At 39.9% G+C, this 12,858-nt stretch overlaps 1 protein-coding gene across 1 annotated transcript in view; it reads right to left on the bottom strand.

Annotated features, from left to right (window-relative positions):
• Positions 1–12,647, bottom strand: part of DOK6 (docking protein 6) — a 251,564-nt gene extending 238,917 nt beyond the window's left edge. The window contains exon 1 of the mRNA XM_059815585.1: positions 12,582–12,647. Within this exon, the coding sequence (XP_059671568.1) occupies positions 12,582–12,647 (66 nt within the window). The remainder of the gene's footprint in view (positions 1–12,581) is intronic.
• Positions 12,648–12,858: the final 211 nt, after the last annotated feature.

The raw sequence follows: 12,858 nt of genomic DNA, 5'->3' as shown, positions 1-12,858 counted from the left end.
CCTTCTTGAACTGGGGAGCCCAGAACTGGACACAGTACTCCAGATGCGGCCTCACCAGGGCAGAGTAGAGGGGGAGGATATCCTCCCTCGACCTGCTTGCCACACTCTTCTTGATGCACCCCAGGATGCCATTGGCTGCTCACGGTCATCCTGTTGTCCACCGGGACTCCCAGGTCCCTTTCCACAGAGCTGCTCTCCAGCAGGTCAGCCCCCAACCTGTTCTGATGCATGGGGTTATTCCGCCCCAGGTGCAGTACCCTACACTTGCCTTTCTTGAATTTCATAAGGGTCCTCTCTGCCCAACTCTCCAGCCTGTTCAGGTCATGCTGAACGGCAGCGCAGCCTTCCCGTGTGTCTTCCCAGTTTTGTCATCAGCAAACTTGCTGAGGGCACACTCTATCCCTTCATCCAGGTCATTGATGACTATATCAAACAGGACTGGACCCAGTACTGACCCCTGGGGAACACCACTTGTTACAGACCTCCAACTAGACTCTGTGCCACTAATCACAACCCTCTGAGCTCTATCTATCAGCCAGTTTTCAATCTACCTCACTGTCCATTCATCTAACCCACACTTCCTAAGCTTGCCTATAAGGACGATGTGGGAGACGATGTCAAAAGCCTTGCTGAAGGTAGACAACATCCACTGCCCTCCACTCACCTATCCATCCAGTCATGCCATCGTAGAAGGCTATCAGATTGGTCAGACAGGACTTCCCCCTGGTGACTACTTCTGATAACCTTCTTTTCCTCCAGATGCTTTGAGATGACGCCCAGAACGAGCTGTTCCATCATCTTTCCAGGGATGGAGGTGAGGCTGACTGGCCTGTAGCTTCCTGGGTCTTCCTTCTTGCCCTTTTTGAAGACTGGAGTGACATTGGCTTTCCTCCAGTCCTCAGGCACCTCTCCTGTTCTCCAGGACCTTTCAAAGATGACAGAGTGTGGCCCTGCAATGACGACTTCTGCCAGCTCCCTCAGCACTCGCGGGTGCATCCCATCAGGACCCATGGACTTGTGGATGTCCAGTTTACTTAACTGGTCTCTAATTTTCTTTATTAAAAAGCCCTAAAACTCAGGATTATTCAATGATTGGAAAAATGTAACATGATGAAGGAACTGGGTTTCATTAAACACATTACTACCTAAGTGTGTTGACAGTGCATAAGCTTAAGAGTATGTTCAACATATACGCATCGTATTAGCAAAGGCTACCCGGTATCCTTTCAACCGTTTGCTTTGAGCTATCACCTACTGAAGAAAATACAAATCTTTCAGTGATTTCAAAAGGCTGCAGAAAAAGATATTTTTTTAATTAAAGACAAAGCAGTACCCTGACAATACTGGCTGTTACAAATCTTCTTTTGAAAGTGCTCATGCTAGCATTACCATTCTGCATAAACCGTAATTTAATAACTTTTTTTTTTTAACCTCATACATTTCTTTTCAATAAATGCTTCTGTAGTCCTTTTTTATTGCACATATTGTGTAGGTAGGTTTCCTCAAGAAACAATGCATTTTTCATCTCTAGACTCTGCAAATGGACTCAACTGATCCATCCTACAACCTGCACAAAGTTCCACAGACTTTCCTCTAAGGGACCATGCAAATAGATGCTCCCTGTGCTGAGCTCCAAGATATTAATGGGCAAAATGCACAAGGCTAGGTATTAGTATTACTTAGCAGAAAGCTTCATAAAATCTTAGAGGATAAGGGGTTTCCAAATTGTTTTGTGGAAGAATATGCCTTTTATAAAATTTGGAGATGAGAAAACTCTGATGTCTTCTCAAAATCTGACCAGTGATACGCTGCACTAGGAAAGGAAAAAATGTTGTAGTAACATCTCTAACACTTCCCCACCCTGAAACTAAGGTTGTTGCATTGTGTGACATGCATTTGACAAATATGGCTAATTTGTGCACCTCTGAGGTCAGACATTTACATCCACAGTTGCAGACCAGCAAACCTAGCACTTATGAAATTGTTTCATGGACCATATTTAGCTCTCAGAATTGTTCTGCCAGTTAAGATGTGAATAATTGTACCTTTAACATTTTCAGTGATATCTACTTTTAACAGTGAAACCATTCAAGACTTTAGATTTTCTGCTGCAATTGTGTCTCAAATAAAGCGAAAGAGACGTAAGTCCTATCAAAGTTATCAGCTTCAGACTTCTTGCCTTCCTATCAGTGACAACTGTTTCTAAGATGAAAATTGATGAGCAATCATTGCCATCAGTAAGATCTGGGGAAGGAAAAAAATCAAAATATTTACTTTCTTTATACGTAAAGATTAAAATAACTCAGATACCTGAACAAATCCTGACTGTGAAAAGAGACATTTCATAGAAGAATTCAAGGAAAGGTATTTTCCAACCAAAAATAATAGTCTTCATACAACATTAAAATAGACAGTGACCCTGCCTGAGCAGAGGGGTTGGACCCTATGACCTCCAGAAGTCCCTTCCAACCTCAGCCATTCTGTGGTTCTGTGACTCAAACCATTAAAAAATAAATTCTGAATTATTCCAATATTTTCTATACAGTGGTAGTACCCAATAAGAGTTTTGACCATGATCAGTGCTAGCCAACTTACATATCTAAAATGAGAATTTATTGAGAGTTTATAGTTGAAGCAGACAAAATAAAGAAGAGGTGGATGAAAAGAGATTATACTCATTTTACAGACAGAAAACTTAAGCTCAGAAAGCCTGTTTCCCATTTACATTAACAGCATTCTTCACTATGCTGGCAGTATAAGGGGCCTTAATGCAGCTTTAAATTTAATTTATGTAGTGTACAGTGGGCTTAGTATAATTGAGAATAAGGCTGGAATGAATCAAAGTGCTCAAGATTACAAATTACATCTCTGAAAAAGACTAAAATTTAACTCTTCTCATATACGGTCCAATATGTAAGCACAAAGATTTCTGTCTTCTAGAAAGAGGTTCTCTCATTAACAGTGCAAAAAACTCCAAAAACCTTACTGTAGTTTAAGAAACAAGGACTATATTAAAAAAAAAAAAAAAAATCAGTAAAATATCTTTTATTTTACTACCTTTTGTGTTAAAACTATGGAAAATTAATCTTCTAGCTTTGTTGTTAGGATGCTGTTGTTCTTTTACATACATATATATATACACATACAGAAATGTTTTTCTCTTGAAGGGCAAAAAGCAGCATTGCATTTTTCCTCACTCACAAAAAAATTTTGTGTATTTGTATCTCTGTAAGTCTCAGTCTTTTTAGGATTATCAGTAACAGTATACATGGATGGAGTAAACTGTAACTTTGAGAATAATAATACCAAGCATCAAATACTTCTTTGATACTCAGATGTCAGGAAATTTATTCTCAGATATGAAACTTAAGCCATCCCAGGTGAAAAGTCTCAGTCTTTCTCAGATAGTAGGGAAACACCATGCTACTTAAAAGCAAGAATCACTAATATACAAGTAGATAATATGACTAACGTAGTATTTGGTCTTGCATAATCGATGAAGAAAATTACATTAATTAAGAATATCATATGAGAAGCTGAGGACCTTCAGTGCCTGCTACAGAAATCAGAGAGATCTGAACATGTTTAGCAACTGAAAGGACCCCATCCTGAACAGCTCTAGCTTGCTTTTGCTGTGCCAAGAAAATTCCTGTTCTTTTTCTGTTCTCATGTGGAAACTCTACATCCTGCTGAAGTGATCATAAAACCAGTTTAAAAGTACAGTTTCAAGAAGAAAAATAATTACCATTCAGAGAAAGTATTACTATTCTAACTGCATCAACAAAAATTACTTTCATCAGCAAAACAATTTCATTTGAAAGTACCTTATTATTATCATACTAATCTAGCAATTAATAATTTAGTATATCAAATTCAGTTAAAATGGAAGTTTTCTCCATTCTTAGTTAAGCCTCATATTTTATTTTTTTCACATTCTCTGATCACATTTGAACTAGATAAAACATTTACTGCAGCAGGTAAATACCTTATCAAAGACTGCACTCTCTACAAGTAGTTAGATAAATAAGAAAAAAATAAAAGCCATTATAATAAATATAAAATATATTTATCATAATAATGCCTAAAGGACAACCACAAATGTAGTCTCCTCTTTCTAGGCACTGTACAAAACAATAATTATGACTACTCCTTCAGAAAACCCTTTTTAATTATTAGTTTGTATGACTTCATATATTCTTTTCTCTTTGCAGGAAAAATAAATGTTTGCATGAGAAAAGAGACTATACCAATCCACTCTTGAGGGCAGAGGATGCTGGAGCAACAGTGTCTAAAAAAATATTCCAAGGACAAAGAACAGAGAGTATTAGAAGTATCATAAGCTTCCTGCTCAAAAATGGCCCTAATTTGGTTCTACAGCAGTGAAAAAACTTTTGATGTTAAACTTTGCTATTAATTCTTTTTGCAACAAACAGGTAGGGGAAACATGCTGAAAAGCCTTTCCTCCAGTAGGCAGATAGTGTGTAACTTTTTCCCCAGCTCTAGTCAATACCTTGTGTTTCTAATTCCTTACTGACACATTAATGAATACAACCTTTCCAAAGTTCAGTCCAGATAAGCTGGAGATGATGAGGGCCAGTTTGGTAGCCGAACAACAGAGACAAGTAAGATCAGTCTTTTAAAAGATTTACACGTTTTCATTAATTATCTTCCTAATTTATGTGCACCTGAATTAAACAGTAATTCCTCTGAGGCTCCATTTGCATGGTCTTGTAACCTCTCAGTATGATGGCAATCACACGTTTCACACATTACAATTGTTAAAAAGCTGCAAAATTATTTTGTGGTAGAGTTCACAGAAAGGAAGTATATTTCATCAGTACCTTACAGATTGCATTATTTTTTTCCTTAATTTCTAAGTAGAATTCAGTATTAACATTCATCTTCAAAACTCTTCACAGTTTTAGTCCCAGCTTTCTGAACAAGACTGCCTCTCCTAGTCAGAAAGAGTACTCCTGGAGTCAGCAGATCCAATTCTCCAACCAGCTGAAAATCTCACTATTTGGAAATCTCTTGACTCATACCAGGTTTTCAGTTCTAGTGATTTGCTAGCTGCACTAAACAATCATGCAAATTTTCTTCTCAGACATGATGCATGGGTAGGTATTCTGAATAGTTAAAAAAAATTAACATAAAGCATTTATGTGACATAAAAGTGTTAAGATACAGTTACAGCAAACCCTACTCTCCCTCAACTTTTCTTTGCAAGTTTGCAATTTTGTCCTACTGAATACAAGCTTTCTTCACAAGATTAAAAGATTTCCTTTTTTGTCTTTGTTGATCTTACTAAAGAAATTTCACAGTACTTAGAGTTGAACTATGTATTTTATCTGGAAAAAAGTTTTCAATAAAATTATGATTAATTACAATAATATACCAATATCTTTTTGATTCTTAGGGCTGCACTGCAAGTTGAAGAGATTAAAATCATAAAATGCAGCACAACGTTTACAATTATTGTTTTAAATATAACATATCTGAATGGCTACAGTATACAGTAAAGTAACCACATTTTGGTTCACTAGTACATTATTAATTTAAAGAACAGTGAAGGATATGAATCAGCATCCATACATATTAAAGTATTTTTCACCTTCAACAAAGAGAATATTTTAACATTGCTTGCTATGACTGCATACGAGTATATTAACTCTAGCATGACATTTGTGAAAAGCTGTTCAACTAGCAGATCTTTTACACAAGCTAAAATAAAAGACAAACTTTCCAGGGCAATGTAGACCCAAACCCCTTTATTTGTCTTTAAAAAAAAAAAAAAAAAAGAGCATTTCATAGCATGTTTTTTTAGAAATTTCACATTAGTACCTATCTAAAACGCATTGTCTATACATAGTCATATATATAAATGTATAACTAACAACAGATTCACATATGCTGTTGCCTGAATATGTTGTTGCCAGGCAACCACTATAAAGCATTTTGCACTGCTTGCAAAAATCTGAATGAATGATTCAAGGCAAGATTATTTCTAAAAAACTAGGAAGAAAACTCACTACTGGAATGACATGAATAATTCCTTGTGTATTTCAAGGATTCATAGAGAATGTTCCTTCCATAATTACCGATTTGAAAAAGGACAACTCCTCTGAGTAGTGTTTGAAGGGCATTTTACAACAAGGAAATTCATGTTCTATGCATGCTGCTAATGTTCCCACCTGAACTCTGAACCAAAGCCACCAAAGTTAATGGGTTCCTTAAAATTGACTTCAGGGTCTTTTCAGCAGGTCTTTAACATCCATCACAGGACAAAAATGACAGACTCCTAAATGAAAAACCAAAAGGCCGTCGCTTCACAGGAGATACAAATAAACTCGCAGTAAAATTTTATCATCTCACGATATGCAAGTGAAAGAGGTCAAGTCTACAAACACTGCTTTGTGTAATCGTCATACAGCTAAGGCATAATCTCACTGAGGCTAATGATACTACACACAAGAGTAAAAATAGAAGCATTGATAACATGGGTGTGATATGCTACCTGCAAAAGAGAAACTATTTGTCCCTTTAAATAAGTACCATCCATTACAAAATTAATAGACCTTTGGCTATCAGACCTCTTGAGAATTAAGAGGCAGAAAAGCACATCAAGAAAAGCAACTGGGAAACACAGCAATTCAAAATGCTTAATACAAGCCTGACTCACAAGTTTCTTTAAACACAAACATTAGCATAAAAAATTGTTGGAATTTTTGTCCTTGTTTACAATGGCTGCAATATATTTCTTTCCACTTCCTGCACAATATGCTTAATCAATAAGAACTGGTCAAAAGCTCAAAATGATTGTTCTTTCCGTAATGACCAAATTGGAAATCCATATATTTTTCATTTAATTCTGCAAATCCACTCACATAACTGTAGCAAGAAAAAGTATTGAAAGCAGTAATTATTGGTGTTTTAAATGATACTTCCAGTATTAAGTAGTAAATGTGACTAGGTTCTTTAATGGCTTACAGTGAAATCCTTTGAATTCCGTATCTCAGGTTGTCTAGAACTACAGTGAAAAAGGAACTCCTTTACATGGAAGGAATCTGGCATCTAAATCCTGTCAGTCTGGAGCGTTATTAAAATTAAAATAAATTCATTATAGATAGGAATTAAGTTTTTAAAGTTTCATTTGGATCATTTTCACACTCGGAGACATAATTCATAGTTGAGGTCATCCATCAGGATGCAGTTATAAATGGCAATCTTGGTCCTTTCAACCAGGCTGAGCAGATTTCCCATAGATAATAACATCAAAAAATCTGTGGAAAGTATATCCATTCCAAGCTGCACTATTTGCTTGGGTTTTTTCATTTGTTTGTTTTGTTCTTAGAATATGCTATGGCAACTCAAAGAAACAGAAGAACCTTTACTCTGTCCTCTGTATTCATCACGACCCACTTGCAAACCTGCTGCCATCACTCTGTGTAATCTCAAACTCAGCACATTCTGAAGATCCCTTTGCTTTCTTCACCGTAAATATGTACACAATATCAAATGTTAGGATTTTGTAAGACATGTACTGCACTATTTCAAGAGGAACCAACTGAAATCAGAGGTTCGTGTTCATAGCATTGTTAGGGCTGACTGATTAAGACAGGGTTAACAGGAGAAGGAGAAACACTGTGTTAATTTCCAAGAAAGGTACCTGTAATGATCTGAAAGTATAGTTAAAAATAGGGGGGTTTATATGGTAAATCTTTTCATTTGGTGACTAAGAGCAACCTGTTATTTATTACTCAATCAAGACTGACTGGCAGGTACAATTTTCTCTTCGAATAGCAGTATTAGAGTATAAGCTGAACCACTCAGGAAATAATTCTACTCAGTATGTGGAAACACATTAAAAAAAAATAAAAATCAGTATTTATTCATCAACTGAGTGAAAATTTCCGTTGGAGAGCATTCTTTTGTTCTGTGGCCAAAGCATGAAAAAAAAAAAAAAAAAAGGCAAAACCAACCAAACAAAAAGATTATGACTTCGAAGGTTGATACGGGTCAAAACAAGACTACTGAAGAGACACAATGCTTGTCTTTAATTAGACTTCCTAATGTGACATCAAATTGTTTTTCTTCTAAGAAACAGCACTTCCACAAGGCATGACATCCTCACAGCTTAGTTTATTAGGAGGCAACAAAGGGATTCAATCTGCTACAAGAAAGTTTCAGCCTATGAGCACAGCCAGCACAGTATAAAATTGTGTCATATGAATTTTAATGCAACACAAGTATGAAAGATTCCAGAAGAACAAAGGCAGCACAGTCCTGTTCCATGCTACGCAAATGACCTATTCTGATCTGAACAGCGCACCACATTACAATCAAATTTATTTCAAAGGAGGGTCGCAGAGGTCAAATGTAATGGCTGCAAGAATGAGGTATTTCCTTTATGTGGCATTACAGAAAAGCAAAATATCAAACAGTGCAGGAATGCCAGAGCACTGAAAAGAAAGGCATATTTAGGCTGCAAGGAAACAGATTTTAAAAAGATGTTTTAATTGCAGTTATCCTCACTAACTACAGTTTATAAGTTTCAAAGATACTTGTGACACCTAGATGAAGGCGTCATGTATACATGTGAGATTGTCTACCACATAGGCTTTAACATACATTTAAAATTTCAAGGCACCTTAGAAATGTTTTATATACAGCTCATGCTTAATAAAAGTAAGGAGACAGGCTAAGCGGTCTAACTGCCTGGATGTCTCTTCATGGCCTGACACCTCCATGGCAGAAACCATGATCTTCCCAGTGGAGGCAGATGTCAGATTCTAACAGTAACAGAGAGGCTGGTAAAGCTCCTCATTTTGGCAAGCTGACTATCCAAACCTGTATCAAAAGAAGCTACTTTAACAACATAAAGATATCAGAACAATGGTGTCTACTTGAAAATACTGGACTGTCAGAAAATATACAGAAGCATGTTAAGATGTAAATCCAATGGTACACGAACACTTGATGATTATGGTGAAAAAAAGGCAAAAAGTCTTGATGATCAGGTATCACTAAACAAAAAGTAAGGGCAAATTCTCACAGTACTTCTTGGCATGTATTCCCATCAAGACTTAGGCCTCATCTTTGACTTCAGATAACCTTTCTGGCCAGAATTACTTACTAATGGCAAAATAGCTCTGAGTCCTGACCGCTTGGTTCAGAGTGGACATTTGTCTGTCCTCCGTGACTGGAGACAGCACTCACACATACTATGAATCCAATTTACATGTATGTGGGGAGTAGGTAGACAGCGTCACAAGTACTTAAAGCAAGGTATAGCCATACTAAGTCAGAGGTAAACATGTGTTACCCTGTAAAAAAAAAAACTTCATAAAGAGTTTCTATTTTACAAAGTACAAAATGAATAAAAGGAGGCGATCAGAAGAAGACTTACAACTTGGCTTTTTGAAGACTAAATTCTTGGAAAACTAAATTCCACCGGAAAGTTCACACCAAGTCAAAGGCTGTTGGTTTGGGTTTTTTTCTTAAGAAAATGAAATATGCTATCTGATTTTGCTCTACGGTATTATATCACTCAGTTTTACCTGAAACTTCACAGGTTGCATTATATTGAAGTATCTTCTATCTGATTCCCAGGCAGGGCTCCCTCAGTCACAAAACACGACAGAATAAAAGCTGCACTGGAAGAATTTCCGTGATGAGTTGGATACCAGCCTAAAGGTTAGAATTAGTTTTACTGCCCAAGTCTAGCACTAAAATTGGTATCAGTCACCTTGCTCTCCAAGTTCTAATCAACCTACTCTTCAGGAGACATCAAAATATTCAAAGAATATAGACTATTATGACCAAAAGAAGAAAAATAAATCAATGACTTCCAGTATGTAAGAATGAAACATAACCAACAAGAGATACAATTCTGTTTACATATTTCAAAATTATCTTAGCCGCAGTTTCCAGAACCCATAGCTCTCTTCCCTCCTTTCAGTATTTTTTGGAGGTTAAAAATATTAATTTGTTGACAGACATTTATATTCCTGAAAACTGATGTATTCATCTACATTATGACAGCTCTAGTGTAATTCATTAAGGTTTGGACTTGGAGACAGACATAAGGGAAAAAAAGATAAACTTTTAATGTTTCACTTGGTGAATAGAAATTTCATTAATTTAGAAATTCAGTCACCAGAATCCAATTAGCTATGGATACACACATATTCATACCTTTCAACCATCACATCTCATTTGAATTTTGATGCTATTTTCTACAAAATATAATCCATTTTACATTGTACTTAATAGATTTATTCAGATGTGCACACCCATATGTCAAATTTAAGCTTATACTACCACCTGCCTGAGGCTGTGTAGTCTGAATTGTCACCCCACACCTCTTCAGTATGAGAAAATCCTCCATAGACACTGTATGAAGTGTTTGACTTCTGCTTAGCGTAGACGTATGATAATCATTCCGACCATGAATAATATCCACTCCAAAAAAATGCAGTTATACGTCCCCCCAAACAGATTAATGTCTTCAAAACAAGATATTCAAGCTACTTAAGATATGCTACAATGAAATATCACTGTCTTCATAATTTCATTTTCACAAGGCAGCAAGTATTATCCAAGATGTCTGTAATAAGAACTCTACATTTGTTGCATATATGCTGTACGCATAGGCATATAAAAGTATTCACATATCTAGAGATATGCATATACATAATTTCACACTTAAAGGACTCTGAGATACCTTCAAATACAGATTTGCAAATCAAATAGATTAAGTCTGCCTCCAACTACCAACATTAATGTGATGTGATACCATCATCTCACTGCTTTGTGTTGGGCCCATCTAGTAACACTGATGAGCTGGGAAAAAAATGATGAGCCAAGATTAAGCAGAGGTTAAGCAAGGAACCTGTGGACAAGACATTGTGGGACATGGTTTAGTGGGCATGGTGGTGTTAGTTGATGGCTGGCCTTGATGATCTTACAGGTCTTTTCCAACCTTAGTGATTCTGTGACTGCAGAAACAAACTAAGGCTTAGAAATTGCTTCTTCAGATTGACTAATGCCTGATGGATGCATGGAGTGATTCTGGGGTTGCAAAATCACTAATAGGAGCATCCATTCTGTTTGGATTTACACCATCTCTCGGATGAGATGGTGTTGGTGCTATTAAAGGATTAGTACCAAACTCTCAGTGCTTTTTTGGAATGAACATCCCTCGCCAAGGCAGCAAAATGCTCCAAAGGTCAATTTATGATTAGTCTCCCACCATCCTGCACACTGTGTCTGCAAGCAAAGCACAGCATCTGGGGGGAAGGGAGAAGCAGGGAGGAGGAGGAGATAAATATTAGCACTGTGATAAGTTCACAGAGCATGACTTGGAGGAGGGCAGATTTCACACGGCCCCTGCTCTGTTAGGTTTCAGGGGAAGTAGGGGGGGGGCTGCCCACCTTCCTGGAGGGGAGAGCAGGTAGGCACTCTCTGCTTTTCTGCACACCCAGGGGAAAAAAAAAAAGGTGAACCCAGGAAGAACCCCAGCTCTCCTCCCAGCCATGTTTAGTCTCCAGCCCACAGGGACCCTGGTCTTTTGGGATTGTTGACAACATCAGTAGCTCTGCAAGCCAGCAGAGGCCTTGGGGCTTCCAGCTCCCCTGAGCCTTCTCGTTGTCACACTCACAAAGGGTAGCAGAAAGCTCAAACTGATGAGACCCAGGAGCATCTGAAGTTTAGGAAATCCTGGCCCTTGCACACACTCTCCTCCAACTTCACTGTCTTTTCAAGGCTTGCTGTACCCCATCAGGGACAGTGCCCATGGCCAACCTGATAACATGGTGTTATCTCCTCTTCGGCCTCGCAGAGCATCCCGGGCCACCCTCAGCTAAGAGACCACCTCTAGTTTTGATCACAGTCAGCCTCTGCATCTGCCTTGCAGTCCATGCGGCTGTCATCCCTTTCCCTCCCTGCCTGCCCCCCGGCCCGCTGCAGGCTCCCCTTCCCCAGTCCCCCATGTCCTTGGACACCAGCCCCCCCCCGCTTTTCTGGTACTAGCGGGCTGCTCTGGTACCAGCCTCCAATATTTTCAGACCTTGCCCTGATTGAAGACATCCCTTTCCCAAAACGGGAGATGGAGGGAGGGAGAATATGTGCACAAAGTTTTCACAGACCCTGCCTGCGCCTTCCTCCCCCCACCCAAGCCCCTGTCAGAGGCAGCAAGGCGAGGGGCAGGCGGGGGGAGGGACGCCCAAGGGGGGTGTCTGCCCCGGCCTGGGCTGTGGGAGTCGGCGAGGACGGGGGGACGGGGCAAAGCTTTCCGCGGACAGTGACCCTGGAAGGCGCTCGCTGAGAAAGAAGGGAGGAGCGGCGCCTTGCCGGAGAGGGAGAGGGGAGAAGCCGCCTCACTCCGAGGTGCAACGGCAGCGCATCCCCACCGATCCCCATGGAAAAGGGAGCAAAGTCCGAGCAGCGGCAGCAGCAGCAGGTCGCCGCGCCCCGCGCTGGCGGCCCCGGCACGGGGCACCGCCGCCCCCCAGGCCGACGAGGCGGCCGCCAGCGCCTCGCCCCCACCCCATGCAGGGCCGGCGAAGGGAGAGCTCACTCACCCCCAGCTTCCTGCTGCGGATTTTCACGTAGCCCTGCTTGACTATATCGTTAAAGTTGGAGGCCATGGCCAGCGCTGCCTTCTTCCTCCCCTCCGCGCCCGGAGTCGTCCTCGTCCTCCTCCTCCGCCACCGCGTCCTCCTCCTCCTCCTCCACCCCCGGGCCCTCCCGAGTGCCGCCGGCCGCCAGCTTCCGAGGCGCCTCTGGCATCCAGGCAGCGGCAGGCGCCGCGCTCCGCTCCGCCCGCTCCGCGCTTCTCCCGCGGACGCCGCGCTCCGC

This window comes from Gavia stellata, chromosome 3 (genome assembly GCF_030936135.1).
Source record: "Gavia stellata isolate bGavSte3 chromosome 3, bGavSte3.hap2, whole genome shotgun sequence".
NCBI lineage: Eukaryota > Metazoa > Chordata > Aves > Gaviiformes > Gaviidae > Gavia > Gavia stellata.
Note: the sequence above shows the minus strand (reverse complement) of the source record. Positions and strands in the feature narration are given on the sequence as shown.